We start from the raw sequence: 27,241 nt of genomic DNA, 5'->3' as shown, positions 1-27,241 counted from the left end.
GTGTAATTACTTTCGTCATAATACGTTTTCAATAGAATGCATGCATTTAGTATGCTTAGCCCTCGATACCAGTCGAGGGCCGAATCTTTCAAATGAACATTTCAATAGTGTCTGATCTCTTTGGTACTAGCTAAAGAATCAGTTTCCTGAGGCTGCTTGGCTCTTAGTTAATGACCCTTAAACAGCAGCATACCTGTTCAGTAACTCAGGAACGTTAAAAGTGAAGTGTACTTACTATAGCATGAGTTTATGTCTCAGGTTGTCGAACTTTCAACGAGCTTTATATACATGTACTCGAACAAATGATACAGTGCTGTGATTAAACATTCTGGTTTCTGGTTTACTTTATGCAGGCAAAAGATAAAGGTTATCCCTCTATGTCAAGCAACACAACAGTTGAAGTGCTAGTTATGGATACCAATGATAATGCACCGATATTCACAAAACATGTCTACACGGCCTCGGTTCCAGAGAACGCTTTTGGGGGATACCAGGTAACATATCTTACAATAAAGAAAAACCTTCCGATAACTTCAACACCTTGCACGATAGATAGCTTCCCCTCCTTTAAAAACGCATACACTATATTTTCAGTTTTCTTTATTTTGAAGGTAAATTTGAGGTTTTTCGTTTTGTTTCTTCGTTTATAGGTTATACGAGTCACTGCGACTGACGCGGACGAGGGCAGTAATGCTGACGTAATATATCACATCGTTAGTGGTGCAGATAATAAATTCATCATCGAAGGTTAGGTGTTCAGTACTTAGTTGCAAGTTTGTAGTAAAATAATGAACGACTAGATATTTTTTCATCATGATTAATTTTAATATGATCAGGATCCGAAAAAAAAAAAACGTTAGGTCTTGAACTCTAACAGAATTTGAACCAATGACAACTGTACAGTTACAGTCCTGAAAATATCACAGTTCCAGACAATGATGAACACTACATTCTACTCGTTTACTCATTCTTTTTCGTCTTATTTTTTCAGAATCCTCAGGCATTGTTCGCCCTTCCAGCCGCCTTGATTATGAAACGCTTGTGGACAAATTTTATATTCTAAATATTTCCGCGTCTGATGGTGGAAATCCACAGTTCATCATCTACTCCGAGCTCAATATTTCCGTGACAGACTTTAATGACAATCAGCCTAAATTTGCAAAAAATTCTTACCACTTGGGTGTTTTGGAGAACGAGACAGTTGGTGTATTCTTTCATCAAATAACGGCCACTGATGCGGATTCGGGAGAAAATGCCAAGGTACATTTCTGATATGCCATATAATATGCTTTTGTATTTTTCCCGTAAACGCAGCCCACAAGTTTATGACTTTGATAGGGAGATATGCCCTCTCTTTACACGCAGAGTGTGAATATCGTGTCGGAAATCATGGCCCAGTTGTTAAATATTTGGTCAGGATTGTTCTTTAATTTTTCAGTGAATTGCATCGCAGTATCCCCTGAGGATTGGAGCTAAAGGTATTGCGGAACTGGGAACATGCAAAAGCAGAATGCTCTAAATTCCTCGTTAGCCTTGAAAGACTAGCCGTTCGAATATGGGAAGTTTTGAAGGCTTTGGAGGAAATAAAATAGTGCTTAAAATGTGACTAATTGAGGTGTTTCTTGAACTACGAACCAGCACTATCATTCTTTAGCATTTTCGTATAAAATACAGCTATACAGGCTCGCGAAGCTAACGGGACATTCAAAACACGTGCCCTCTGTCCTTTTGGCAGGTTATTGTACTATGCATATAAAAAGTATCAGCCCTCAACACTTTCTTAACCAAATAATTTATTACTGTATTAATTTTTATTGTCTTTACTGACATTTATTTTTTTAGCTTTAAAGTGCTCTTTCATTAGCTGTTTTTTTTTTTTTTTTTTCAGATATCCTATTCTTTAAAAGATGACCATGGGACGTTTTCAATAGCTCCCGACACGGGTGACATAAAGCTCCTGCGCAAGCTGGATCGAGAAACAAGGGACCATTATCTGGTCACCGTTACAGCGACTGATAATGGTGCACACAGGCTCTCATCCAAAGTCGAGGTAACCACCTTTTTTTCGAATGAGATAAGCAAAATAGAGTTATTGCAGAAAAGTAGGGTCAATTTTATCAGTGGGGCAAATTTTCCTTTATTTCAACTGAACTCATCATTATGTATTACTGGTGATCAACTGACTGGCATAATATACAAAGGAAAATGGATTTTTAACCAAGGATAAAATGAATCACAACTTTTATTTCACCTTCTTTAGGTTTCTGTCGAAATCCTTGATGTAAACGACAATTCTCCTGTGTTCACGCATGATTTATACGCCCGAAAAGTATCAGAAAATGTAGCAGTTGGGACCACCGTCCAAGTTGTAAAAGCTAATGATTACGACAGCGGCAAAAATGGTGACGTACGGTACCACATAGTAACTGGAAACGAAGCTGGTAATGTATAACTTAAAGTATATGTTGATGAAAGCCATCGCATTGAGTAATAAATCACTCGGATGTTCGGATCTTCAGTTATGTAGATCGTGTGTTGAAAGTAACGTCCCGTTTAAAAGTAATCAGATGCCTAGCTATTACTCCATTGCAACAAGATTTCTCTACACGATAATAGGACTTCGGTTCATTACTAAAGCTGTAGATGACTTATTGACGGCATCAAGCAATAGTAACTACGAGAGAACGACTGGACAACTGACAATTTGACTAACAGTAAACGACTGTGACAATAGAAAGATCGAAACGCTCGGGTTACTTGACAGGCGACCAATAATATCGCGACTTATTAAGTCAAAAAAAGAAATTGACCTATCAGTTCAACAACCAGAGTTTAATACCATCAACTGACGAGATACAAATCACTTTTACTCTGAAGATGACTTTCCACAGTTTGTCGAAGCGGCAGTCACTGTCAACAACAACAGTCCTATTCCGGACTACGTTCATCCGGACGATCATACTCAGCCTACTTATGAAATGACTCCTGGGTTTAAACCTTGCACAGATAAACAATAAAGTATCGCATAAATTGCTTAAACCATGCAGTTATTTATCATGTTCAATCTATTTCTCTCAAGGACTCTTCTTACTCAATGAATATACCGGTGAGATAACTGTGGCAATGTCGCTGGACCGTGAGTCCAACAAAACCTTGAGGATGGTTCTGCGCGCTGACGATGGTGGGCAACCTAAACGAAGTGACAAATCAGAGGTGCAGTTTGTCTTGACTGACGTGAACGACAATGCTCCTGTCATCCGACCTCAGAAAAGTGTGGCTTCAGTTTTTGAGGTACAAAGGAAGCAACTATCTAACTAGAAAAACCAACCAATTTCGCAGTCTAGAAAAAGATTGGAATTGCTTGGCGTTAAAAGTATGATTATTTACATTAATTAATAGGATTATTCGGAAAATTTTCCAACATCATAACCATCTTAGGGACTTAATATAAATCAAATAGGTAACTAAATGGATCGATTAATAGCTTAACACTTAACAAGCTTTGATTAGAAATGAAAAAAGCAAAGAAACGAACTTAAGGAACTTGATTGAGAATCTCCTCCCACCCTTTATAAAAGGGAAACCAATGACAGCGACTTTGGAAATCGTTGAAATCGTTGGCCCAATACTGATCTAAAATTCATTGTCTTAAAGTGCTTTGAACTTTGCTGTGTTGTATACATGTAGACAATTGAATGAATGAATGAACTTTATTTATCGCCGATGACGTGGGGTGTGTTCGCCCAGTCCTCCCGAGCAAGGGGCTCAGGTATAAAACGCTCGACCAAAGGAAAAATTAAAATTAAAACTAGTGACAGTAACGTACTATGGGAAAATACAATCGAATAATCGATAAATCTCATAAATAAGGTATAAAAGTCCTATAAAATATTTACAATAAAAATTAATTAAGAAATTAATCTGATTAAAAAACCTAGGGGGTTTGTATATAGTACAATTGATACTAGATATTTTACGATAAACAAAGCTACAAGATACAGCTCTGACATTGACATGCTTTGTATTTTTCATTTTTGATTAATAACCTAATATGTTAGACCGTGGGAGCTGATTTAGTAGACAGAGGCAAATTATTCCACACATGGGCGATAAAAGAAGGAAAAGTATTATGCATAAAACATTTATTATAGTGGTTGAGAGACATTTAATCCTCTAACTCGTAGGCTGTAGTTGGTAACCTTAGGCATAAAAAATTAGATAATTATATAGTTAGGGCCATACATCCTAAAACTTTGGAAAAGACAATAAGCGAATGTGATATTTGGCGTGCTTAGTAAGGGCATTGGTTGTTCTCATTATGATGTAGAAATCATTTTAACCTGGCTTATTCTTTTTCTCTTGTTAAAGAATGTAGATGATGGGTATTTTGTCTTTGATGTCAATGCTACTGATGATGACATCTTGTCGAACGGGGAAGTGACGTACTCTATCATGCATGGCGATGAAGACAAGTTCGTCATAAACGCTACCTCTGGTGTCATAACAACCGCTGGCGCACTAGACAGAGAAACAAAGGACATATATACGGTAATGATGATTAACTGTTGATCACCTGTCGAATCAGAGTCGCAGCTAGACTTCCAGAACACAACTGTTCTGGCAAGTGTTGCAAGCATCAAAGCCACGGAAACAGAAGAAATGCATAAATTAAGACGAGGCAAGACCCTCGTCTTGCTCAGAGTTAGCCCTGAGAACTCTAGATGTTTTGAAAAGTTCTAAACCTTTTTCTCATACACATCACGGAGTTCTTATATACTATTTCACCAACAGTACAAGAGGTCGAATGATCCTTTATTGTTGGTAAGGACCATTTCCTCAGGTTATGTTTTTTTTTCTTCTTTTCTTGCACTCAATATTACTGACGTCTCTTTTTTTGAAAGATAGACGCGCATGGTTGCAATTGTAGATGTTTTGGCTAATTGCACCTTGGGTCTGTTTTTAGACATTAGCACGTCATTCTATTAGCCATACTGTGGTGAGGAAACTGGGGTCAAAATTTGGGCCTCAAAACACTTTCATGATGCAATTTGACACAACACTCTCTGAGTGCCGTCAATGGACTACTATTCAATGACAAACAATGCTTGTACTTAGTAAAAAGGCTTCAAATATTATTTATGAGTTCTATCAATTGATCATGTTTGTATTGTCAACCCTCCTATAGCTTATTGTGATGGCTCGAGATCAAGGAGTGGTTCCTTTTATGGACTTTGGAACAGTGGATGTTAGGATACTTGATATGAATGACAATACACCGCTTTTTACCACTGTAAGTAGCTTTCTTGGAAAACTGTTCGCTATTAATGTTGCAGGTCTCTTTGAGTGTTAGTGCCATATGTTATTAAACTGCATTTAAATAACATATTTTTTCCTCTCGATTTTTAGACTTTTGGGCCATTTGAGGTGATCGAAAATGCAATTGAAAATACACCTTTAGGCAAAGTTTATGCCATGGACAAAGATATTGGAAGCAATGCAGAGATCATGTATTCCATTAGTGGTAAGATGGAATGAAGCTTATACGGACGTTGGTTAAAAGTGACAGTTGTGTGAATCAGTAACTGAGTGTAGCATGACGCCCAGTTAATTTGTTTTTCATGAACTTTTTGTCTCTTAATTAGTATCTGAAATACCAATCTCTACAACAGGTTAAAGAAAATTTTATTGTCTTTCCTTGCTTTGCTTGTAATAGGCGGAGACCCTGAAAACTCTTTCACTGTTAATAAAACAACAGGTGCAATTTTTACCAAGAAACCGTTGGTAAGTTAACCTGGAAACTCTTTTGATTAACACTTAAAAGAGATGTGTTTTCAGTTTTGAGAATATAACGTACAGTAAAATAAGAGACTCTTAGATTTTGTAGAGAAATCGCAGCTATGCAACGGTGTATCGCACTAGAAGAAGACAGGACACTGCTGCTTTGACTTATGATTGCTGTATACGAACATTCCTGGGTAGCCTGTGCAAGGCTCTTAGTCAGTGCAGACGAACGAAAACAGCAGGCGAGCAGAGAAAAAGCGCGAGAAAAAAGGCGGGAAAAAAAGAGAGGAGAAGAGCTTCTACTTCCCCGTTTTTCCCCAGGTTGTCGCCCTTTTTTTTCAGTCCGCTTTCGTCACTATCTTGGACCTCTTCACTTTTTACTTGTTATGACCGGCCCCTTCAAGCCAAATCGAACTTGGTTGAAGCGCAGGAGATGGACACGAATTAGACAAGTACACTTGATCAATCAGACTGGTAACTGAAGAAGAAGAATTCACATCCATGTGATTTATTGGGTTATAAATTCGCTTGTATTTTCTGTTCTTTGCATAGGATCGTGAAAGTGTTGCACAATATGATCTCGTTTTGACTGCCTCAAATGAAGCGTCCAGTCTCTTGCTTGGCAGCAACACCACAGTGCGCGTGTATGTCCTGGATGCCAACGATGAAGCTCCTCAGTTTAGTTCTCCAAGCTACAATGTAACCATTTCTGAGGGAGACAAGGCAGGCAAAGATATCGTGACCGTGTCAGCTGATGATAAGGACCTGGTGAGTATTTACCCGTCCTAGAACTAGAGACACGTTCAAGTACAGTGAGTTGTTACCGCATGAGCCCCAGTTCATCTTGTCCTGTTTCATTGTGGCTTTGTGGCTTGCTAAGCGCATCGGAAGTATAACTGAGGCGGATGGGATTGTGTAAGCATTCTGGATTACAGGTCGAACATCTTGATTTTATTGTTGTTGCAGAAGAGTAGAGAGACTGAAGTCCCGTAACATTCCTGAGACAGACTTTCACTATGTTCGTCATCATTAAAGCTGTTTTTAAACGGCTTTATTGGGAGTTACTTTTGTAATTCTGGTTTCATGTGTTAATACCGCAGTGTTATGATCAGTAGGGATCTAGTAAAGATAAGGTTGAGTAGAGCCTCTTTTCTTTTACATAGGGAACTAATGGCCGAGTGCTCTACAGGATTCTCTATGACGATGTAAACATAAATGTTTTCAGTATAAATCAAGATTCAGGAAAGATGATTCTACAAAACAACATAGATGAAGACGAGCACCGAAACCTCATTGTTAACGTGGAAGCAAAGGATCTGGGATCACCACAGCCTCTCACATCTGTTGTCCCTGTTTACGTCACTATTGTGGATGAAAATGACAATGGACCGATATTTGATGAAAGTTCATACGGGTATGGTGTAATCATTTGTCCCCCTCAAAAATGGGTTTCGCATTATGAAATTCCTTAAGTTTATTCTAGCAATACGGAATTTTAGTAACTAAAAAACCGCACATTTATTACCAACCACTCCCAGTTTAAAAAAAAATTCAATATTTTTGAATATTTTGCTGTAATTGAGGTTCATTTTGTTTTTGGCGCATCGGTATCCCCTGTCAGCACTCAACAGAGCATTCTTTTAGAGGCTCTGCTCTTAGAGTGCATGCTCACAAGCCAAAGTTTAGATTTTTTGCGAATCTATTTCGATCCTTCTTTTTCGCTCACTTTCTTTCCTTTTCCTTTCTTTTCTATTTCTAGTTTTGTCGCCTTCTTTCCAGGAAAGGAGGAAATTTTATCTGGAAAGAGTAGTTAGTGAATTACGAAATTGGCAGTGGATTGTGCCCCAAAATGTTACTATTTTTTTGTGTGTAACTCTGGCCCGATTGGTCAGAATTTCCAAAGCAGGGTATCTGCGTAAAGATTTACCCTCCCTCCATTCGTTACCTGTCAGCTTGGTCAACTAAACTGAAAACTAAGTCGGTTCAAAAATGTATTATCTGTATCGTTCCATATTGATTCGAAATGTCCCAATCCCAAGCCAAGGGGTTAATACAACTTTAGATCGTCAGTTTAATCATTGTTACCTTACTTGTAACTGGGCATGGGTTATTATCATTATTGTGGTCTAGGTCCTGCCCTTTCCTACCATCACTACTTACTTCTAAATATGAACCTTTCAACAATGTTCGATTAGCAGAGCTCCATCCCTTTGTTTTTTTGCCTCACGCTTGTGTGATCCATTTTTTCTTTTTCATGTTGATGTCTGACCTGAGTGTCTGAAATTTCTCCCTCTTCTTTTCTTAGTTAGAGCGCCATCACCTTTTGTTCATCAGCCCTGAGTGTATATAGGCAACTCTTTGAATTTTCGTTTTATTCTTAAATAATGATTTTTCCAAATTTTTTGCCAGCGCCACCATATCTGAGAATGCTGCTGTTGGTCAGTCAGTGGTTCAAGTTACAGCCACAGATGCAGACACAGGATCAAATGCTCAGATAACATTCAGGATAATAAGTGGAGATGATCAAGGTGAAGACTTGTTTGCCTAAGATTTAGATAATCGCTTTCAGAACTGGATCAAGACTTCCCTTCTTGGTGTTTTTTCCGCTCGCTACACTCTTGGTTTTCACGCGTAGTCCACATTCTAGCAAAGGCATCCCACCAAGAAAGCAATAAAATCCAGTAGGCCTCCTGCCGCTGGATTCCATGACTTTCTAGGTGGGATGCCTGTGCTGGGATCAAATTTTGATCTCAAATTGAATGCATAATATAATTTATATTTCTTCTTTATCGCATCAAGCATGTATATTTGAGTGTCCGTAATATAGATGAATAACAAAAGTTCCAGGCTACAGGACAAAAACTAACCAACTTTTGATTATATTCTTTCAGGGGACTTTCGAATAGATAGCTCTGGGGCAGTTTATGTAAACAAAACTGTGGATCGAGAAAGGATCAGCGTTTATTCTCTTGTTGTTGGAGCTTACAACTATCAAACCAGAGCGTTCAATCAGACGAGTCGGCCACGTATCAGGAATATTGACAGTATGTGGTATAATTACTAATACGTTAGAGACAAAAACCTGATTTTCCTTTATTCCTTTATTAACAACTTAACACTGTCTTTACACGTTATATTTTAGGGCTTTAGCTTAATGCGATACTAGCTCGATCTTTTTGTTTTAAGGCAATGGATATCTCTATGACACTACACTTGTTACAGTGACCATCACAGATTTAAACGACAACGCCCCGGAGTTCATCAGACCACTTTTCACTGGAGGTACGAAAAAGAACTCAAGATAGAGAGTATTAAGGAACCTTACTTACAATTGCGCGTTAAATTAATTGCTGATTTTCAATCTTGTTAGAAGTTAGCCACGCTGGTAGACAAAACAAAAACTGTTTTCGCACAAGGCAACGAAAACGTGCAACTTGTTTTTCAAAATTCCTGCAAAACTAGTCGAAAAACGATATTGGGCGTTCGCAAACCTGTCAACAAACTGATTTGTTGCAAGGCTGGCTCGATATGCTTGGTAAAACGCACAACATCACTACTCAACTCGTTTTGCAGCAATGTTGCGGGACACGTTGTAAGTTTTTAGTTGCCCGTTTTCCCGTATCTTAAGTTCCCAGCAAAAGGAAAAGCTGTTGTTCCTAAACTAAACCCTCTATTGAAATTATCCACGATGATTAATATCTTTCATGGCGTTGTTGTTCTTGTCCGCCAGCATTGCCACCGTGACGTCAGCGGAAACTACCAACGCTGTTAGAACAAGGGTGGATTCATTGCAACATACGCGTATAGCTGTCGCATATGCCCGCCGCGCTGAAATTTTTTATTGTTTTTAAGCTTTAAAACAATAAAAAATTCCAGTGGGCAAATGCGACGGCTATACGTGTATATTGTAAATGAATCCACCCTAAGATTCGCCAGGTTGTTATGCAGCCTGGAACAAATAAATATGCCTAACAGGTCGAGTTTACCAACCCCCAGTAATATGGTGTCATCAATATTTTAGGTATTGCTGAAGGTGCAGGTCTGGGCACCTATGTAATGACAATCAGGGTAAGTCATTTGGAAATGAAATAATCAGTTACGTTACTATCATTTTAACCAACTACACGGGGTCAGAAAAATGGCAGGACGTTGAAAAGAAACTTTTCGCATTCTATAACGATATCATTGACTTTTATGTCTCCTCTCACATTTTTGCTCTTTGATTTTAAAAATGTTGAGCTCAAACTTGGCCATTTTCAGAAGAGGGAACATTTCTCTGTATTTTAACTTGAGCTAACCTAGCAGAATGGAAGGACATTAGTAAATATACTTTAAGATTGATGATCTGTTTCTCGAATAGAACTGAGAGCTCAACTCTTAACTTTTAGCAACAGGCAAGTTACTTTTCGTGCTTCTTGTAGGCTACGGACAGAGACACGGGTAACTTTAGTTCCATACAGTATCGAATCTCATCTGGTAACGATGGTGGATTTTTCAAAATGGATGAAAACACAGGGTTTATTACCACAGCGAGCAACTTTAAGGGAAAGAAGGGCCAGCGATTTACTATTCAAGTGAGTGCACACGATAACTTTGGAAGAGTTCCTACAAACGAGGCTTTTGAAGAGGCTACAGTTCAGGTAAAATGGTGCAACAGATCCTTAATTTTTACTTGCAACATTGCTTTTGTCTTTTTTCTATCTCAGAAAGGTTTGATTCGCAACATTACTTGCTCTTAAACGTGTAATTAACTGCAAGCACTACGTCATAATGCCGTTTGTGTACGGTGTAGGGTATCAAACCAGCAGGAAGTGTTTTACGCGCGTTAGGATAGGCTACTCAGCCTTGCAACGTATTTGTCTCCTCATATACTTTTTTTTTCATATCTTTGTGTACTCTGCAGATATTCGTCCTTCTCGATGACCAAAGAGTCACTCTCAAGGCTGAAGTTGACCCGTCTCTTATCGAGCAGAATAAGGACGAGTTCATCAGGTTACAGAATACAATATACTGTGGATGACGTTAATTGCTTATTTTAGCACTAACAGTTTCCTTGTCACACAACATCATCACAACCTCCATTATCCTTATCATCATCATCACCATCATCATCACCATTACCTGTTCTTCCTCCTCCTTTTAGTTATACTACATAGATTTTCTTTTCTTTTGATTTCTTTTGATATATTTAAATGTTGCTTCTCTAGGGTGTTGAATAATGTTACGGAGGCCGAGGTAAACATTGAAGCAATTTTCAAGGTATTTGGACAAGACAGCAACGGTAAACAAACCACAAATTCTGAGGTTCTGTTCCATGCCGTTAATGTGAAAAGTCAAAAGATAATGACCAGTGATGAAGTATTGGGGTAAGTATAATTGCAGCAATTTTTTTTTAATATTTTGTGTTCATCGGAATATACATAATGCGGTCTTTGCCCTCTTTCTTTGAATGGTCTTTGAAACTATCACGTGAAACCTACCTACCTTGCTCGAATAATAGCCTGGGGTGATTACCCTTTTTTGCACAAAATGGGGGCGATTGTTTTGAATATTCTAGTCTGGGGGGCGGGGGGGGGAGGGGCGATTATCAGAGGGATGACTATTAATGGTTTTGACCTTCGCTTATTGTCGCTAGCTCTCCTTAACTTTCGGTTATTACTAGTTGAGTAAAGTAAAAGGGAGTGACGAGTACCTTTTCCACTTCTTGATTTAGAACAATTGAGAAGTACGCTGACCAGTTGGAGACACTTTACGCAAGATGGAAGATCAGAGCGCCTCTCCCAACTTCCACGCTACCACCCACAAAAGACAGTGGACTGGGAAACGCTGAACTTGCGTTAATCATTCTTGGATCTGTAATAGGTCTTCTCCTGTTGCTTGGCCTGTGCTTTGCTATCAAGACAAGGTGTAGGTAATGTCTCAAAGCAATAAACTCGTTACACGAGCTAGCATAAGCTAACCACGGTCTGGTTGTAAGTAAATTCTCTCTCTCTTCTTCTTCTTCAAAAAAAAAAAAAAAAAAAAGAGAGACTCTTGGGGCTGTATTCTTTTTTGGATAGTTTTTTTTTTGTGAATTCATTAACAACGTTGCGAAGGAGTTTCCCTCAAAGCTGCTTTAACGCAGCACCATCACCGGCTAACATCAGAGCGGGACCTGATTCAAGGAACTACAGTCGAACCTCGCCTAAGCAACATCCAAAACGCAAAGCTTAGTGGTTGCTTACGGGAAGTTATCGTTAACAAGAATCAAACCACAGATCTCTTCTGAGAAGAGGTCCGGACACATCTACCTTATGGAAAATATCTCATTGTATGCGATTTCTAAGTTGTCATATAAGTAGTTCCATGTTGTCGCTAAAAGTTGTTCTTATACTTTAAGTAGCCTGGTACCTACAGCGAACATAGAGATCAGGCCATTGGTCAAGTGGTCGCTTACAAAAGGTTAAAAACAATGGAAAATTATTAAACCGCAGCCCCGAAACGTGGTCGCGGTCGTTTGCAATTGGTGGCCTTTCACGAGAGTTTGCAATTGTAAGGCTTTGACTGGGAAAACGTTGGCGTTTTTGTATAGTTTGTCGCTTACGAGAGGTAGTCACAAATGACTGACCTTAAAATATTTAACTAACTCCGCTTTAGTACTTGATGCGTTCGTGAAAATTTTCACGTCTGTCACGTAGGGGCTGTATTACATTAATTTGATACATTTATTGCCATTTGCAGAGTTAAGAAGCGTGACATGTACAGTTCACCAAAAGGTCGAAGAAAATTTAGTGACATTAACCACCGGTAAGTGGATTATGTTCTTACTATCTTTCTCATTCGTCAGAAACTCTGACGTTATTTAGTTTTCTCAAGGGATGTAAGGCCTGAGTCAAAGTATTGTTCCGGAAAATGTGATCGATTGGCAAAATCTGTAGCTAGGATACCCACATGTAGAATTCAGCCATGGTCACGTGACAGGTCACGTGGTCAAAAGTATACGATGAAGAAAATTGGTGGCGAATTTACTTTGGATAGTTAACTTAACTGGCGTTTGTTATAGAAGATGAAAAAAATTATTTTGGAATAAATGTACTCGAGGGTTAAAATGGAATTTTTGCCCGTACATAGAGATTGAAATAGAAGAAGGTGCAGACATTTACCTTACCTTACTGGAGCGTTTACACCTATACAAAAGACCTCGGGAGAAAAAGGCGAGACACAATTAAGGACAGTAGCTGATGATAATATTCACAGCGCTTACTCATCTACATTACTTACTACTATATACATACCGTAAAATTCCGAAAATAAACCCGTGGGCTTATAATTTTCAAATGCCCTTTTTGATGGGCTTATTTTTGGAGGGGCTTATTTTCGGAGGGGCTTATCTGAGGAGGGAAATTTGCGTTTCAAAATCGATTGGGCCAGCCTTTTAGTTGGAAGGAAATTTACCGTTTCTTCTTTGTTTTACTTTGTATTTTAGGGCACTTTCCAAGTACAAGCCCTTCCCCCCTGGGAGAGGGGGGGGGGGAGGGCATATGTTTGGAGGGGCGATTTAAGGGAGGGTTTTTTGCGTTACGAGTTTGGGGGGCCTATATTTGGAGGGGCTTATACATGGAGGGGCTTATTTTCGCAATCTTACGGTATCCCACATGAACTTCAACATTGCATCACTCTTGAGATGAAAAAATAATGTAATTTCAGTCTTATACGAGATAACTCTCTAGATCAACAAATAATATCTTTTTCACTTCAACTTAGTCCCTCATGGTCATATTATGATGACGTCATAGACACAATTGATGCAAAGAGCGTGGCCCCCGTCAGGTATGTCAGGGTTGACGGAAGAAACTCTTTGAGAATTTAATTTCATGATTTAGTTAATGGACATGGAATGTTCAGTTTTGTTAGCTTTCAGGTGGAATTGTTTCCTTACTGTTACGTACTTTTGCAATAGCCATCAAAAAGTTCTAAACCAGCGCCTCTTCTTTCCAGTAGCCTCTCATTTAGTTCCAAGACACAGAAAACAGCTATGATATGTGTTTGCTGTGTTTACCAGACATAGTAAAGAGATTTACAGTGATGTTTACGGCAAATACCAAACGTAAGATTAAGTTGAGAATTTCTCAAAATATAAAACGTGCACCAAAAAACAGTCTAAAACAAAACAATTGTTATAGAAAAAAACTGACGTGGAGCTACTAACTTTGGGTAGGAGAAATGAACAGTAGAGAAAACTGAAAACTTGGTCACGTGTTACAAATTCACGTTTTCCGTAAACGTGACTCTACACACTCTAATTTCTTGTAGCGAATTACGAAACCCAAAATGAGTGAGGTCATTAATGGTGGAGCTACAACCCCTACCACATTAGAGAAGAGAATTTTGCTTGTGCTCTTTTTTTTGTGCTGTGAGTCTGGATTCGCCAGGTTTTTTCTTATTGCTATCGTCCAGGATCGTTGGATATCAGAGAAACTACCTTAGGTCTTACGAAATCTTCCTGAAATCACTACTCTATAATGCGTTTGCCGTTATGTACGTTTGCCCGCCCTAAGATTCTTTCCCTTTCCCCACCAAACAGTGGGTTGCTTAAGCAACGACGACGACGACGGCGACGGCAACGGGGATGGCAAAAAAGCAATAGGTTTAGATTGGCAAAACAAAAAACAACACATTTGCTCGTGCATCACGCACGTGAAACTGCCCCTTTTCACGTTTTGTCGAGGACGGGAACACAAGACAAAAACTTTCTTTTTCTTTTCCTGAACTTTGGTATAGTCCTTTAGAGTTCAACTCCAGAAAAGTTTGCCAACATCTGACGAATTAAACGAGATGGAATAAGCGCGATAAAGTTTGAAGCAGAGCGAATTCTTAAGCTCTCTAGTATATAACCACTGCTAAAGATGATTTAAAGAACCACAGCTTTCTGACACTCAATTTGTTTGCTATACCGCAAACTGCCGCTTCTAAGCCAACGCCCCAGCCCCCCCCCCCCCCCTCCTCCCTTACAAGCCCACCCAGTTGCAGGCCCATCTACTTGTGAACAAACAAAATACATCTGGTTATAAACCCCTCTTCAGGATTTGTTGAAATGAATTCAATTTTTTAGTTTTAGAAAAAAAAGTATTTTGTTCAGTACTGCTTTCTCTGTTATTGTAGAATACAGTCCCACCCAGATAGCACATGTGGAAGTGATCCGGCATTGTATGGTGAAGAGTACATGCTCAGCAAGAAAGGAACCCTGTGAGTAAAACCATAAGATATGTGACGAACGTGAACAAATCCAATAATAATCGGTATGATGATAGGAATCCAGTTCATTAGTGTGCTCAAATCTGGACCTTGCTTACCAGAATTCGGCTTTCTCCACCCTTTGGTTTTGTTGACTGCTTTAATAAGGTGTGAGCGACAGACTTCAGAAAAAGTGGCATAGATTCGGATTCCTATTCAGTCGATCTTCTCTTGGCCAATTCGCATACTGCTAAGGTCTAATTAGAATGTTATTTGATACAGTAAGTACTTTGATGCTTATCTGTACATTGAATTTTTTTTGTATTTTGTGCTATTCAGTTCAATGGAAGAAAGAATTTGGAATGAAAATGATTACTACTTATCGCAGGTGAGCACAGAAATATACAGACTGTTAAGTGGCCCTTTGATTGTTCGCGTCAGCCACGAGCAAATTTCAGAAAAAAAAGCCTCGTTTGTAAACAAAATTCTTTACATTTGCACTATTCGTGCATGAGTATTCTTTTCAAGACAACTATAACGGGAACTTTCAACTTTGCTTATTTTAGAAACAAGGTTTGGTGGTGAAATTGCTCGTCTGACGTTAAAATGCACTGGGCTATAGACTTTGTGATCTCCTGAGATATTTAGGGTACTCAAACACAAAATCTTTTTAAATCTATCGTTCGCCGTCGTAGTGTGTACTCAAATTAGTAGAACCCAAACGGTCCGGGTGAAAACTTCTGGGTTTAAACATAGGCAACCTCGTTCCCAGGGAACAAGGTTGAAGACCCGGCTGGACCACCAACCAGGTACATGTACTTAAATAACTGGCAAGAGTCATAAACAGAGATCAAAGCCTTCTTCCTTTCTCCTCCTTCTTTCTTCTTTATCGATTCGAAATGGGAAGTTAAAACTGCTGTTCAAAAAGAGTAGGGGATCGGCGTACACCTCGGTGGCGTAAACTACTTTTGGTATAGCTTTATTAACTTCCCACTCTCCAATTGACAAATTTAGGTCGGCTGTGTGAACATTGATGGTTTGAAAAATGGCGGCTAGAGGTTGACATTTTTGTAGTCCACTCTTTCGTCAATGACTACTCGCTTTTGCTTTTTCACTCTTTTTGGTCTTTTTCTCTTTCTTTTCACTGTCACTTTCATTATTTCTAATCAGGATGACGATGGTGAATCGGATCATGGAGCCGCAGCTAGTGACATTAGTCAGGCAAGCTCAGCTCACTCGTCCAGAGTCACAGCTGATGGAGGGGTGGTAACAAAGGTGTAACCAAAGAGACTCTTACAAACAGAATCCACCGCGCCTTTAATAAGGACGGGGAAGGAGTTGGAACCTTGAAAAAGAATTTACATAGTACAACAGAATTTTCCGTTCTTACCGCGCCTAACTGTTGCTCTATTACATTAGACTCCCTTCTCTCCTTGCTTTAATGGAAAACTTGAATTCACGTCAGATTACGGAAATAAGCTTGACCTCAACCAATTTTGCTTGTGCATGTTATGAATAACTGAAAAATCTGTTACCATTTGGTAATTTGAAAATAGAGGAGCAGATGTCTGGAAGAAAGTTTAAGTGACTGCGCGTCGTGTCCAATGCGCTATGCTCAAGGCTACACATTCTATAACGTTCTCTAATTTTCTTTTCTTTTTTTCCGATCAAAATATTTAAGGTCAAGCAACTAAAATAAAAAATAAAAATTATGATTATAATATAAATTTTAACAGTCTTTGTCTTGTGGAAGTCATTTCTGAAGATTTATTTTTCATTTTACTATATATTCTTGTGGTATACGTTTCTGACCCAGTGGTTACAAAACTGTAGGAGGCTGTTACTAGCTGCTGTATTATGGCCCTTTCCCTTTCTTTATAACATCTGTTTCATTTCCATCTCTTATCTCTAGTGCTATTTTCCCGCCTATCTTGGCTTAGCCTTTAAACCGCTAGGGAAGTGGGCGGGGGGGAGGGAAGGGGGTGGCTTTAATTCTATCGCCACTAAGCAACTTAAAATGGCCTGCTTTTGGTTGTCGTTTGTTTGACAACAATGCTGTTATCGTTTTATAGAAAGGCGCAAGGATACCATCAATGCGCTTTTTCTTTTGCGAAAAAATCCTAGCAGCGATCGCGCGAATCGGGGAATTCTAATAGAATAGACAATGGGATTCGCCAGGCTGTTACTGTAATGAAGCAGTTTAGTGAAACAGAATGCTTCAAAGGGAATGTCCATCGGTTCTCGCTTAGCATAAAAGAAAACCACAATGTTAAGCACATAGAATGGGACCCAAGTTAGAACGAAAACTAAGCTAAGTATAAGAAGCGTAGTAACAAGGCTTTTCTCTTGAGTTCTTCTCTTCCTTTGTTCCATCTCTTCTTGATATTTGCTGCCTTGCCGTGGAGAATCATCCTTTTGCAATGTCACTTTTTTCCATATGAGGACGTAAGCCACGCAAATAATTAGCAACGACGAGGATATGAAGAAAATTACGAAGTAGAAGAAGACTCTAAGTTTGAATACTTTAAAGCCATCGTTCATGAAGTATAGAAGGGCCACTAGAGCTGACAAAAACCATACAATGCTTATAACGAAGTAATAAACTCGTTTTGAAGTGACCATATTCTTCAAAGGCCACATCACTGCATATAACCGTTCCAAAGCAATCGTTGTAAGAGCGAAGATTGAAGCGAATCCAGTGAATATATCAATGGCCATGAAAGCAACAAAAATATCCTTTTCATTGCTGTTTGTTTTCCAGTACCATACTAATTGATGAATGTACAGTGGGACTGCAAAGGCACCGACCAGAAGGTCTGCGACAGCGAGCGTTGTTAGGAAGTAGTTAGCGCGCATGCGTATGATCCTTTTCCTTGTGAAAACTGCGATAGTCAGTGCATTGCCGATTATAATAGCTACTGCTACCAAAGCGAAGGCTGTACACCATGTGATCAGTTCAGACAGAGGTATGGTCCTGATTGCTGTTGGAGCTTTTTCAGTACGAGTTGTGTTAAAAGTGGTCGTGGAATTCTCCTCCATCTTGCTTTTTAGTCCACGTTTTCAAACCTGTTGATATAAACATTAAGATTCTATGATTTAAAGTAGATTAATCAATGGTTTGATAGTGATTGAGGTAAGTTCTTTACCGGTAAATAAACGGCGCAGAAGCTAGCTGCAGACTGAACTGATGAGAAAATTACCGAGTACGGCGAGTAGCCGAGTTCAGTATGAACACCGATCTCTAGGTTTGAATTTTTGTCCATCGTAACAAATACCGCAACAAAGATAATTGATTAGGCTTGGCATCGATAAAATACCGCAACGACGCGGTTAAGCTGATAGCGAAGAACTTGCTGAATTTTAACAGTCGGAAATATTAGCCCTGATGTATTCACTCTTGCCCAAGCTGTTATTAGAAAAGCATGTTGTTGCGTCACTAACATAGAGGCTTGTCAGTACTACGTAGTTTGCTGTCTTTTTGTAAAATGTCCTCGATATTTGCATGTGACTGCTATTTATGTTGTAATGAGGGAAAATTGTCGAAAAATCCTAGGTTTTTAAGTTTTATAGCTAAGCCTACATTATCATTGTTATTCCATTCGCACACTTTCAACCGCTCATTATCGAAACCAAATCTATTTTATACAGATGTTGTTATTAATGACATTTTTAATTTTTAAGCATTTCCAAAGCAATTTTACAGTACTACTATTCCAAACAATCATTGAAGCAATCACAAATTTTACCACATGCATTGGGATGTACTTATTCTAAAGCTGGAAGACTTTTCAATACTCTTAATTAATACTTTTTATATAATGCAATGCTTACAATTCTTTTTTATATTCCATTCTTAACATTTTTAACCGCTCATTATGGAACACAAATCTAGTTGAACCAAATGTTGTTAATGATTTTCAGGACAATTTTTGCTCCAATAAACATACAAGTAATAAAATTTTTTGTGAATGAGAGTGCTTAATGAAAAGCTGCAAGGAAAAACTTTGGTGAATGCTCCTTGCTCACCTTAACAAATTCGTAAAATACAGTAAATATTTTATTTCATCAATTTGATCAATAAATCACCGACTTGACACCGTAAATAACTGTTATAATACCTTAAAGTATACACAAACATGTTTTATCTAAATAAAAAAAAACGAGCGCGGTCAATGTGCAATGTTAGAGATAACCAGGTAGAATAATTATAGCAACATGATTTACCAGAATGGTCCGCCCAAAAGATGGTTTAAATAGTTATCAAACGAGAAAATGTAATTTATTCACCCAGAGAGGTCATTTAACACGTATTCGTGCGTTTCAGATCGAGTTGGAAATTGGACAAAGTATGGCATGTTTTTAAGGAGAAGGGAAGACCAGAGTCGACTCAGCAGGGGGGTGGCCTCTTGGAAAAAATAAAATAAAAAATAGGGAAGAGAACCAAGAACAAACATTGGTGTGCTACATAATTAAGATGAAGAAGTGCGGCAAAAAAGCTTCGTTATTACTTTATTATACTATTTGAATAAGACACTTTGTTTGTTTTCAATAATCAAATATGCTTTCTTTTGTCGGAAGTCACGGAGCCGTGTTAATATAATTTATAGTTGCTGTCGGCTTTACCTCCCCCTTGCTTATAACGTGAATATCTTTTCAGATTATATGAAGACTGTCTTCATTTACTCATCAAATGAAAAAGATATTGTTTGGCAAACAACCATGCATCAAAAACAACTTACTTTAATGGGTAATAAAACGTTCGATCCCTATGGGTAGCAATATTATAGACGCTTGAATAGACAATTCTGATAAGAATCTTAATTTCCTTTTTTTCATCAGTTATCTTTTTAGACAGATGATCATGAAATATGCTGGCTTAAATGCATAACCGGCTAAAAAGACTGTAATCCGAAACATGAATGCACCATAATATGTACGAATTCAACTACCATTTTATAAGTCTTTTAATAGCGATTAAAATGTACGTTAATACCGATTTAATCCCCTCAATTTAGCCCAGAATGTAAGCGCAATATTTACGACCTAGACTATACCGCCTTATAGCGCATACAGTCAACAAGCCATTTAAAAATCATTTTCAATTGTCTCTTTTTTGCCGATATATCAAATAGATGGCGTTTATCAGTCTGTTGAGAATACGTTAATGCTAGCTTTGCATAAGAATTGTTAGGCCCAAGGGAGATGCTTAGAAAGTATGCTTTATTGTTAGCTTCCAGCATTTTCAGGCACAGTTTATTAACCCGGCTCCGAATAAATTCAGGTGTATTACATCATGTTACAGTCCTGTACCAAACACCGAGTACATTATTGCATGATTCGATACCTGAGGGCCCGGGGTTATTACATAAGAACTTTTAGCGATAGTAAAGGTCCTTAAAAATCTGACAGACAAAAGAGGTCTTTAAATTGTTTTTACTGAAAATAGCAGACAAAGAATTTGTTTTCTTAAGGAGCAGTATATAGGTTATTGAGATGTAATTGCCAATATCTTTTATACCAACAAATACTTAGTAGGTTTGTACTAAATGATGAATTGTCATTCAGTCCAAGTGCTCACACGGCTCACTAGTCTCGTGTTGCAATTAATTACCTCTTACACTGTCAAGAGTTACTTGTTTTCAATTTTTGAATTATCGCCCAAACCACGATTACATCAAGGCAAAGCAAGGTATTCATGTTGTTGAGCTGGCAATTAAGTGATCATCCCTGAAAAAGTCAGCTTTTTTTTTCTCAGTCTCCCTCTAGCTAAGGAGATATCAAACACATTATTATCTATTTTCTAAGAGATTTAAGTTCTCCCATAACATCAGGTAATCCACCCGAGTCTTCCAGTCGATTAAATCACTTTATTCGCCTACAACACCTGTATTGTTTTGCGATGCTATTATATTGTAAAGCTCTCACTTACATTTTTCCATCCCCTCGGTGCACGTTTGATTTGATTTCGTAGAAAAAGTCGGTAGAGGCTGACATCAACTAGATAAAGATATTCGAAATATATATCAGTCCAGGATCAAGTGCCTAAACGACTACTGAGAAAAAAATAGAAAACACACTGACATACGAAAACAAAGCCTTTTAACTTTTCATCACCAATTCATATGCGGTAAGGAATTATGGCGCCTTGAAGCGAATAAAATAGATATCTTGAGAGATTATCTTAAGTTTTAAGTACCGGGCGAATTAATATAATTTTGTAACAGATTACATTGGAGCAATATAATTTAAAGAACAGCCTACTTGAAATAAATCTATAACCGATGAAAAGTAGATTCCTGAATTCACGGCTTTGCTCTGATCAAAGGTTGCTTAATAGCCTTTGCATCCTGTGCTTCAGCGAAATCTGAGATATACATAACAGACGGGGTGCTTGGGGGTACGAAATTCCGCGGATCACTTACTTGCCTCTGTTGTGCTGAAGTTTGTACTTAATCCAATTTCAGCAAATGGTTAAAAGAAGTATATAATCTGTATTTGACACTTAGAAACAGTCCGAGCTCTTTGATTTGGCCACCGCAAAAACTATTTTTGTCTGTGTGTACGTGTTTCCCGGCCTTGATGCATTTAGTCGTAAACATCGGTAAAGAACAGTGAAAATACTTAATAATTTTTTACCCTTCACCACGTAATGATAAAGCTACTCGAAACATTAATTAGAGTGTCCATTTTTTACGCTGAAAAAAAAGTCTCAAAAGCAAGGTTTTATGGGTAAAACCGGCACTTTTTATAACTTAACAATGCTAGCCAAAGTGGAGCCAATTCTCCCCACCCCTTCCCCTGTTAGTTATTTTTTGAGGGGAGGAGGAGGGTGTGGCTACAACAGATGATAAAGTACAGGTTTGTTAAATCTTTATGGCAAAAAAAGGCAGTTTGTTTCCCTATTGACGTTTTTTGTTTTTAGTTTTTTTTTTCACCATGGCCTCGTAGTCTATTTAGTGTATGTAATTTAAATTGGTCACCCGTGCTGGTGACCAATGTCCAGCTGGTAGGAAGCGCGTTTGAATCGACAGACAAAAAGAAAAGAAAGGAATAAAATACTGATACTCCACAGATTAGCTCAGTTCGCTTAATTTTTGTTTGGGGTCGGACGATGATAAAAGGCTGGATGTACGTCAAAAAGCCTTGCCGAGCCGTTAACAGAAAGTCGGTCGTTCATGTGTCTCATATCCTCATTTCTAGTGTTTGCATTGCTCTCGGCAGGAAAGTAGGTGAATAATTGAGGTAATCATTTTTCGTTTCTCAAAAAAGGCAGCAAAATAATATTTGACTCTCCATGCAGGCTATTGCATTGTGCAAGACAACCAATCATGACTCACACTATCAAAAGTTTTTCATAATAAAATTTGTTTCGATACCTGTATTGTGGTAGCATACACGATGTGATAATTTGCATCTATAACATAAACATCTGGCACTCACTAAAATTGTTTTTACAGACAATTCTCGAAAAAAAATTATGCAAATCAGTGACGAAGATTCGATGGAAAGATTTATGTTATTAATATAAATAAGATGGGACCAAAGCGCAATTAATCCTGAAACAATATCAAGTCTTAGATCTTTTTCTCTTTTACAACGTGTCTTACCATTGCCGTTGCTTTGAACTATCCTATCCTACTCTAGGATCTATTATGAACAAAATGTTGTTCTTCATTCTACTACTTTTAAACAACCTACTGTTATCTTCGATAAAAACATAAATACCAGAAGCTGGTTTTAAACAAATTTAATATAAAGGAATCTTTTGTTAACTTGAACTGAGGGAAAATTTCAATATTCCACTCAAAAATTCAGTGTTGTACTTTTTGCAAATCTTTGATTTTTAGCTAATGAAGGTGGCCGCGCGTATGACAAACGGTCAAATTTCAGACGATTGTTCGTCTGAGTCTGTCGAGAACTCTCTGTGATACTTGTCCAGTCGTTAGTAAAGACATCTTAGTAAAGATATGAAATAAATAAGCAAGAAAAGGAAATGCAGCGCAGATTGAAAATCAGCGTTAAAAAATTTATCTATCCCATCTCACCTTACCTTCTGCCAAAAATGCACGGAAAAACCTTCACAGCAGAATGTAAAACGTAGGATGGAACCTCCTAATAGTATCTCCCCTAAAAAGCAAATGTAAAAAGTATGCGAATTTTTACTGTGAACAGCAGGGCGTTCGAGGTTTGTTGGATACAATTCAAATGGACTGCTTCACATTTTGTTTAAGATTCAGAAGGCCTGTGGCTATAGGTCTTTGACGAGGAGCGAATGCTGCGCCGACTGCTGAGATTGTGCTAGAATGCCCATCATGCTCTGATCATCTGGCGCTGTGAAAGTAGTGATAAAATAGTGTTTTCAGTCTTTTTCTTTAGAAATTTCAGAAATGGATAAAGCTACGAAAATATTATTCAGTAAAGTGTGATGAAAACAAAACACATTTAACGAATCAGGAGGAGGGTCCAGACCCCAACACCGTTGCCACGACTCCCACGTTCCCCGCTTAAACGCGCACTTCTTCAGACTCCAGATTTTTTTTGAAATACTTGCTTTTCGAACCAAAATTGTTAGGTAAAGACTGAATATTGCGCATGAGTGATTCCCCAAACGTCGTAACACGTGTGAAAGCCAGGGCAGCGGAGAGATGGGAATAATTACCCAGGAAAACATTTTCAACCTTGAGGGAAAATTGGGCAAAAACTGGTTTTGTCGTCCATGAGTAAAACTCAGATTTTATCCGACACAAATTTGACTTAATATTGGTCTAAAATATACTATGTCAGGAAGAATTTATTGAGTGATGATATTCATTTCCTTCACTCGGGGTCTCAACCGATGGTACCTCAAAATTACAATTCCTGAGAGAGAATATGCTTTTTTCCCAGGTTTCCTCAAGGCCCAAAATTTGGTTTCATTGACAGAGTTGAAGCAATTAATTTTCTCCCTTAAAAAGCGTATTTCGTGTCCTTTCCTTTGCTCTAACATGGCTCGATGGAAACGTTGGCTTTTTTTCACCATACAGTAGTTTAGAAGCTCCATTAAGTCGTTCGGTAAGGCATAATTTTGTAGTACATTACCCAATTGACGCATCACCACAGCTTCTTTAAAAAGAAATTAACCTACCCCAATTCTTTTAAAGGGCTAACTAGGCCATTCACTTAACTTACCGAATGGTTTCACACATGTTCAGATTGATAATTCAAAATATTGTATTAAAATATTCTCCAAAATGATTGTTCTAACTCAACAACGGAGACAACGAATTCGTACCAAGAAAAGTAATGTCAGCGGTTTATTTGATGGACAAAATTCCAAAGACCTGATTCGAGGATCTTATACTAACGAAAATAGTACAAAACGATTTTTTTATATTATGCATTTATATCGATTTGCATTTTTAAGCGTCATTCGTAATGATCCTAAGTCATATTTGCCTGCCTTGGGTGTGATAATGTCAATAAAAGATTTGCTTTGCCAAATTGAAGTTTGGAGCTCATAATTAACAAATATAAACAAAGTTGACTATTTGGGCAATGTTGTGACTTTAAATCCCTTTTTACGTCAGTGTTTTAACTAGGGAAGAGTTGGTAGCTTAATGTTTTTAAGTGTCTGTTTAAGAGTTTTTACTGAACAATTATTTTTTTGGTTTATGCAGTAAAACGGATAAATACGCTCATGGTAAAGGATGGTGATGATTAACAGCAGCTGGGCTCAGTAGCCTTTTAATTCCTCTCGTAAAACCGATGGATTTCGAAATTAAACTGAGTTGACAAACACTGAGTGTTCTTAAAATGTCACCTTCACTTCACATCTCTTTGTCACTTAAAAACAAAACAAAACAAAACAAATAAACAGAGACATAAACTGTGCTTTTAGTCATTATTAAGTTACTAAACTACAAGTTGACGATATGTGAGCGAAATTCCTAGGAAAGATATAACTGCCGTGAGCCTGCAGGCCATTCTTCACTGACAAATGACGGTATTTCATGAAAGGGTTGTCGTGAGTGCTCTTCGTTTTGGATTATGAGTGTTTGGACTTGCAAAACCTCCAATGTAACTGAGACACTTGCTTTTTATTTCAGAGTTCCTTTCGATGACATGTCATAATGACTCGAAAAAGGTATGCATTCAGTTTAAACTCCAAAATGTACACTTTACAGAGGTTACCAACGGTACTTATCTAGGGCGCAATATACTCCAAAAATACGGCGAGCATGAATGTTACATTCAAAGACCTTCAAACAACCACTTCTGCCATCTCTTCAAAACTGAAAAGACACAGGCATGTCTTTCTTACCTTAAACTTGAAGGATAACAGAGCATCCAAGAAAACACCTTTTCTTGTTGCCTAACAGCTCCAAATAAAAATCCTAGAGAATATATGTTAATTCAGTTCAGCTGTTTATACATATAATCCTTCTGTTGTTTAAACGCGATTATTATTAAACAAGGCATGTCGTTCCCGTTGCTGAGTTTATTATATAGAGGATTTTATTTATCTCATTGCCGGGTAAGATTTTAACTGCAACGAGGATATTGAGTAGTTGAGCTCTGAGGTTAACCAAAGCTGATTTTAATTAACAATCAATCAGTGACGAGGGTGAGTATGAAATGGAGAATTTTGCATTGGCAGATCGAGGAGGTTGTTGCCCGAGATCGGAAAATTCGTCATATCATAAGACAATTTTTGTACTGTCCATTTAAAATATTTCTAAGTTTTTAACAATCTCACCTTCCCCTGGCTTTTCTTGAAAACATTTGCCGGTTTCTCGACTTAGTTTTGAATAATATTGTACAGACGTTTTTTTTTTCTTAGCAGATACTCCTCATAAAATAGAGTACATCCATAAAGAAATATTTGTTCTTTCAGTTTTAGTAATTACTTCGGTTTTTTTCGTTTTTGGATAGCCAAAACTTAGGCTGACCTCCCCGATGGCTGAAATAGAGGTTGAATCGTATTATGGTGGTAAAGTACCATCGTATCGATGGTATATCGCTTGCATCTTCCAAATTTGGTCCCTGGAACCAGGTGGCTATGAAGGATCATTAAAAACTGAATCATTGGTTATTACAATGCTAGAGTTTTGATTGGCTTAGCCATCATATATTGGCTCATAACCTATGCTTTTCGAACATGGTCAGATAACGCGTCAGTTCAAGACTAGAAGCGAACTAAAAAGTTTTTCTTCGCAAAGGAACAGATGGTGCGCGAAAAAAATTGTTTTAATTATCACAACTCTAAAAAATGCAATTTCACCAGAAGACACGAAGAACTTCATAAACAAGCTTTTCATGAGTTTTCTGTACGACGAACAATTTTCCGCTATGACTGAGCTAAAGACAGTGTAAAAAGCCAAATTCACAGTTATCTCGAGGACTTCGATTGAAAAATTTTTCGTTCACGTTATCCTCAACTTTTTAGCTGTCGAGCAGAGTCACAGAGTAAAATCCAAGGCCGATCGTGATGGCATTTAAAAGTGTTCATGGCTTCAAAGTTTTTTTTTTTTTCATTCTTTCACCCTGTTCGCGTTGACACAAATGTGACAGTTTTGATGGGCCAGGCTTGTGACTATCCCTTGTTTTTTCCATTTATTTACGACATTTTGTGGGCGTTTCCAATTAACAATAATTCCACTCACGCCTGTTGGATATGAGATGGTTACTAATGGCTATTTACCATCTCATATCCTGCAAGCGCGAGTGGAATAATTGTAAATTAGCCAGTGATTTTACATCATAAATACATTACATACATATTTTATTGGCTTGTCCCCGCAGGGCTTTTCAGAGTCAATGTTAGAATAATAACTAAAAAAAAAAAAAAACAGTTGCACACAGAAAGCTAAAAACACGAAAAATAATTGACTAACTAAAGGAGACGTCCAGAAGTAATCACCTAAGTTAACACTTAAAACTAGTCACTGGTAGCCAATCACAGAGAGCGAAATAATCCGCTCACGTCTTCCAAATTTTGGCCAGCGCCAGAGAGTTATGAGGGATTAGCCGAAGGATTTAAGTCCATCAGGAACGAAAATGTATTTTAATTGGATAGCAACTTAACTAAATCGTAGAAACCTGGCTTTTTGGCCATTTTGGCTTAAGAAGAAGTATCAAGCAAACTATGAGGCCAGCACGACGCTGGATAAAATCGTTTTGGACTATAGCATGCTAAAACAAAACAACCAAGCCTAGTTTGGTATTTCACTACCATTCCTGCTCCGATTTTAGTAGCTGCCATATCACG

The 27,241-nt window shown here is 38.0% G+C and overlaps 2 protein-coding genes across 2 annotated transcripts in view; one reads left to right on the top strand and one right to left on the bottom strand.

The window, feature by feature from the left end:
- The window catches only part of LOC140926174 (protocadherin Fat 4-like), a 56,337-nt gene extending 39,698 nt beyond the window's left edge, over positions 1-16,639 (top strand). The window contains exons 46-70 of the mRNA XM_073375959.1: positions 354-494; positions 651-747; positions 992-1,260; positions 1,889-2,050; positions 2,261-2,441; positions 3,080-3,291; positions 4,369-4,548; positions 5,186-5,290; positions 5,407-5,521; positions 5,714-5,781; positions 6,334-6,549; positions 6,945-7,195; positions 8,191-8,309; positions 8,673-8,825; positions 8,968-9,063; positions 9,803-9,849; positions 10,203-10,421; positions 10,685-10,773; positions 10,989-11,147; positions 11,495-11,692; positions 12,502-12,567; positions 13,525-13,590; positions 14,923-15,006; positions 15,334-15,382; positions 16,165-16,639. Coding sequence (XP_073232060.1) covers positions 354-494; positions 651-747; positions 992-1,260; positions 1,889-2,050; positions 2,261-2,441; positions 3,080-3,291; positions 4,369-4,548; positions 5,186-5,290; positions 5,407-5,521; positions 5,714-5,781; positions 6,334-6,549; positions 6,945-7,195; positions 8,191-8,309; positions 8,673-8,825; positions 8,968-9,063; positions 9,803-9,849; positions 10,203-10,421; positions 10,685-10,773; positions 10,989-11,147; positions 11,495-11,692; positions 12,502-12,567; positions 13,525-13,590; positions 14,923-15,006; positions 15,334-15,382; positions 16,165-16,275 — 3,453 coding nt within the window. The 3' untranslated portion in view covers positions 16,276-16,639. The remainder of the gene's footprint in view (positions 1-353; positions 495-650; positions 748-991; positions 1,261-1,888; positions 2,051-2,260; positions 2,442-3,079; positions 3,292-4,368; positions 4,549-5,185; positions 5,291-5,406; positions 5,522-5,713; positions 5,782-6,333; positions 6,550-6,944; positions 7,196-8,190; positions 8,310-8,672; positions 8,826-8,967; positions 9,064-9,802; positions 9,850-10,202; positions 10,422-10,684; positions 10,774-10,988; positions 11,148-11,494; positions 11,693-12,501; positions 12,568-13,524; positions 13,591-14,922; positions 15,007-15,333; positions 15,383-16,164) is intronic.
- A 130-nt stretch (positions 16,640-16,769) lies between these two features.
- Positions 16,770-18,056, bottom strand: LOC140928567 (uncharacterized). The gene has a single exon (XM_073378336.1). It carries the CDS (start codon positions 18,031-18,033, stop codon positions 17,053-17,055), a length of 981 nt encoding a protein of 326 aa, XP_073234437.1. The 5' UTR covers positions 18,034-18,056; the 3' UTR covers positions 16,770-17,052.
- Between the last annotated feature and the right edge of the window lie 9,185 nt (positions 18,057-27,241).

The sequence above is a fragment of the Porites lutea genome, chromosome 2 (genome assembly GCF_958299795.1).
Source record: "Porites lutea chromosome 2, jaPorLute2.1, whole genome shotgun sequence".
Lineage (NCBI taxonomy): Eukaryota > Metazoa > Cnidaria > Anthozoa > Scleractinia > Poritidae > Porites > Porites lutea.
The sequence above is the reverse complement of the archived record's forward strand: the minus strand, read 5'-3'. Positions and strand labels throughout refer to the sequence as shown.

Bases quoted from the DNA above. Each gene is read 5' to 3' on its own strand.
- LOC140928567 (XM_073378336.1), bottom strand. From the start codon at position 18,033: ATGGAGGAGAATTCCACGACCACTTTTAACACAACTCGTACTGAAAAA.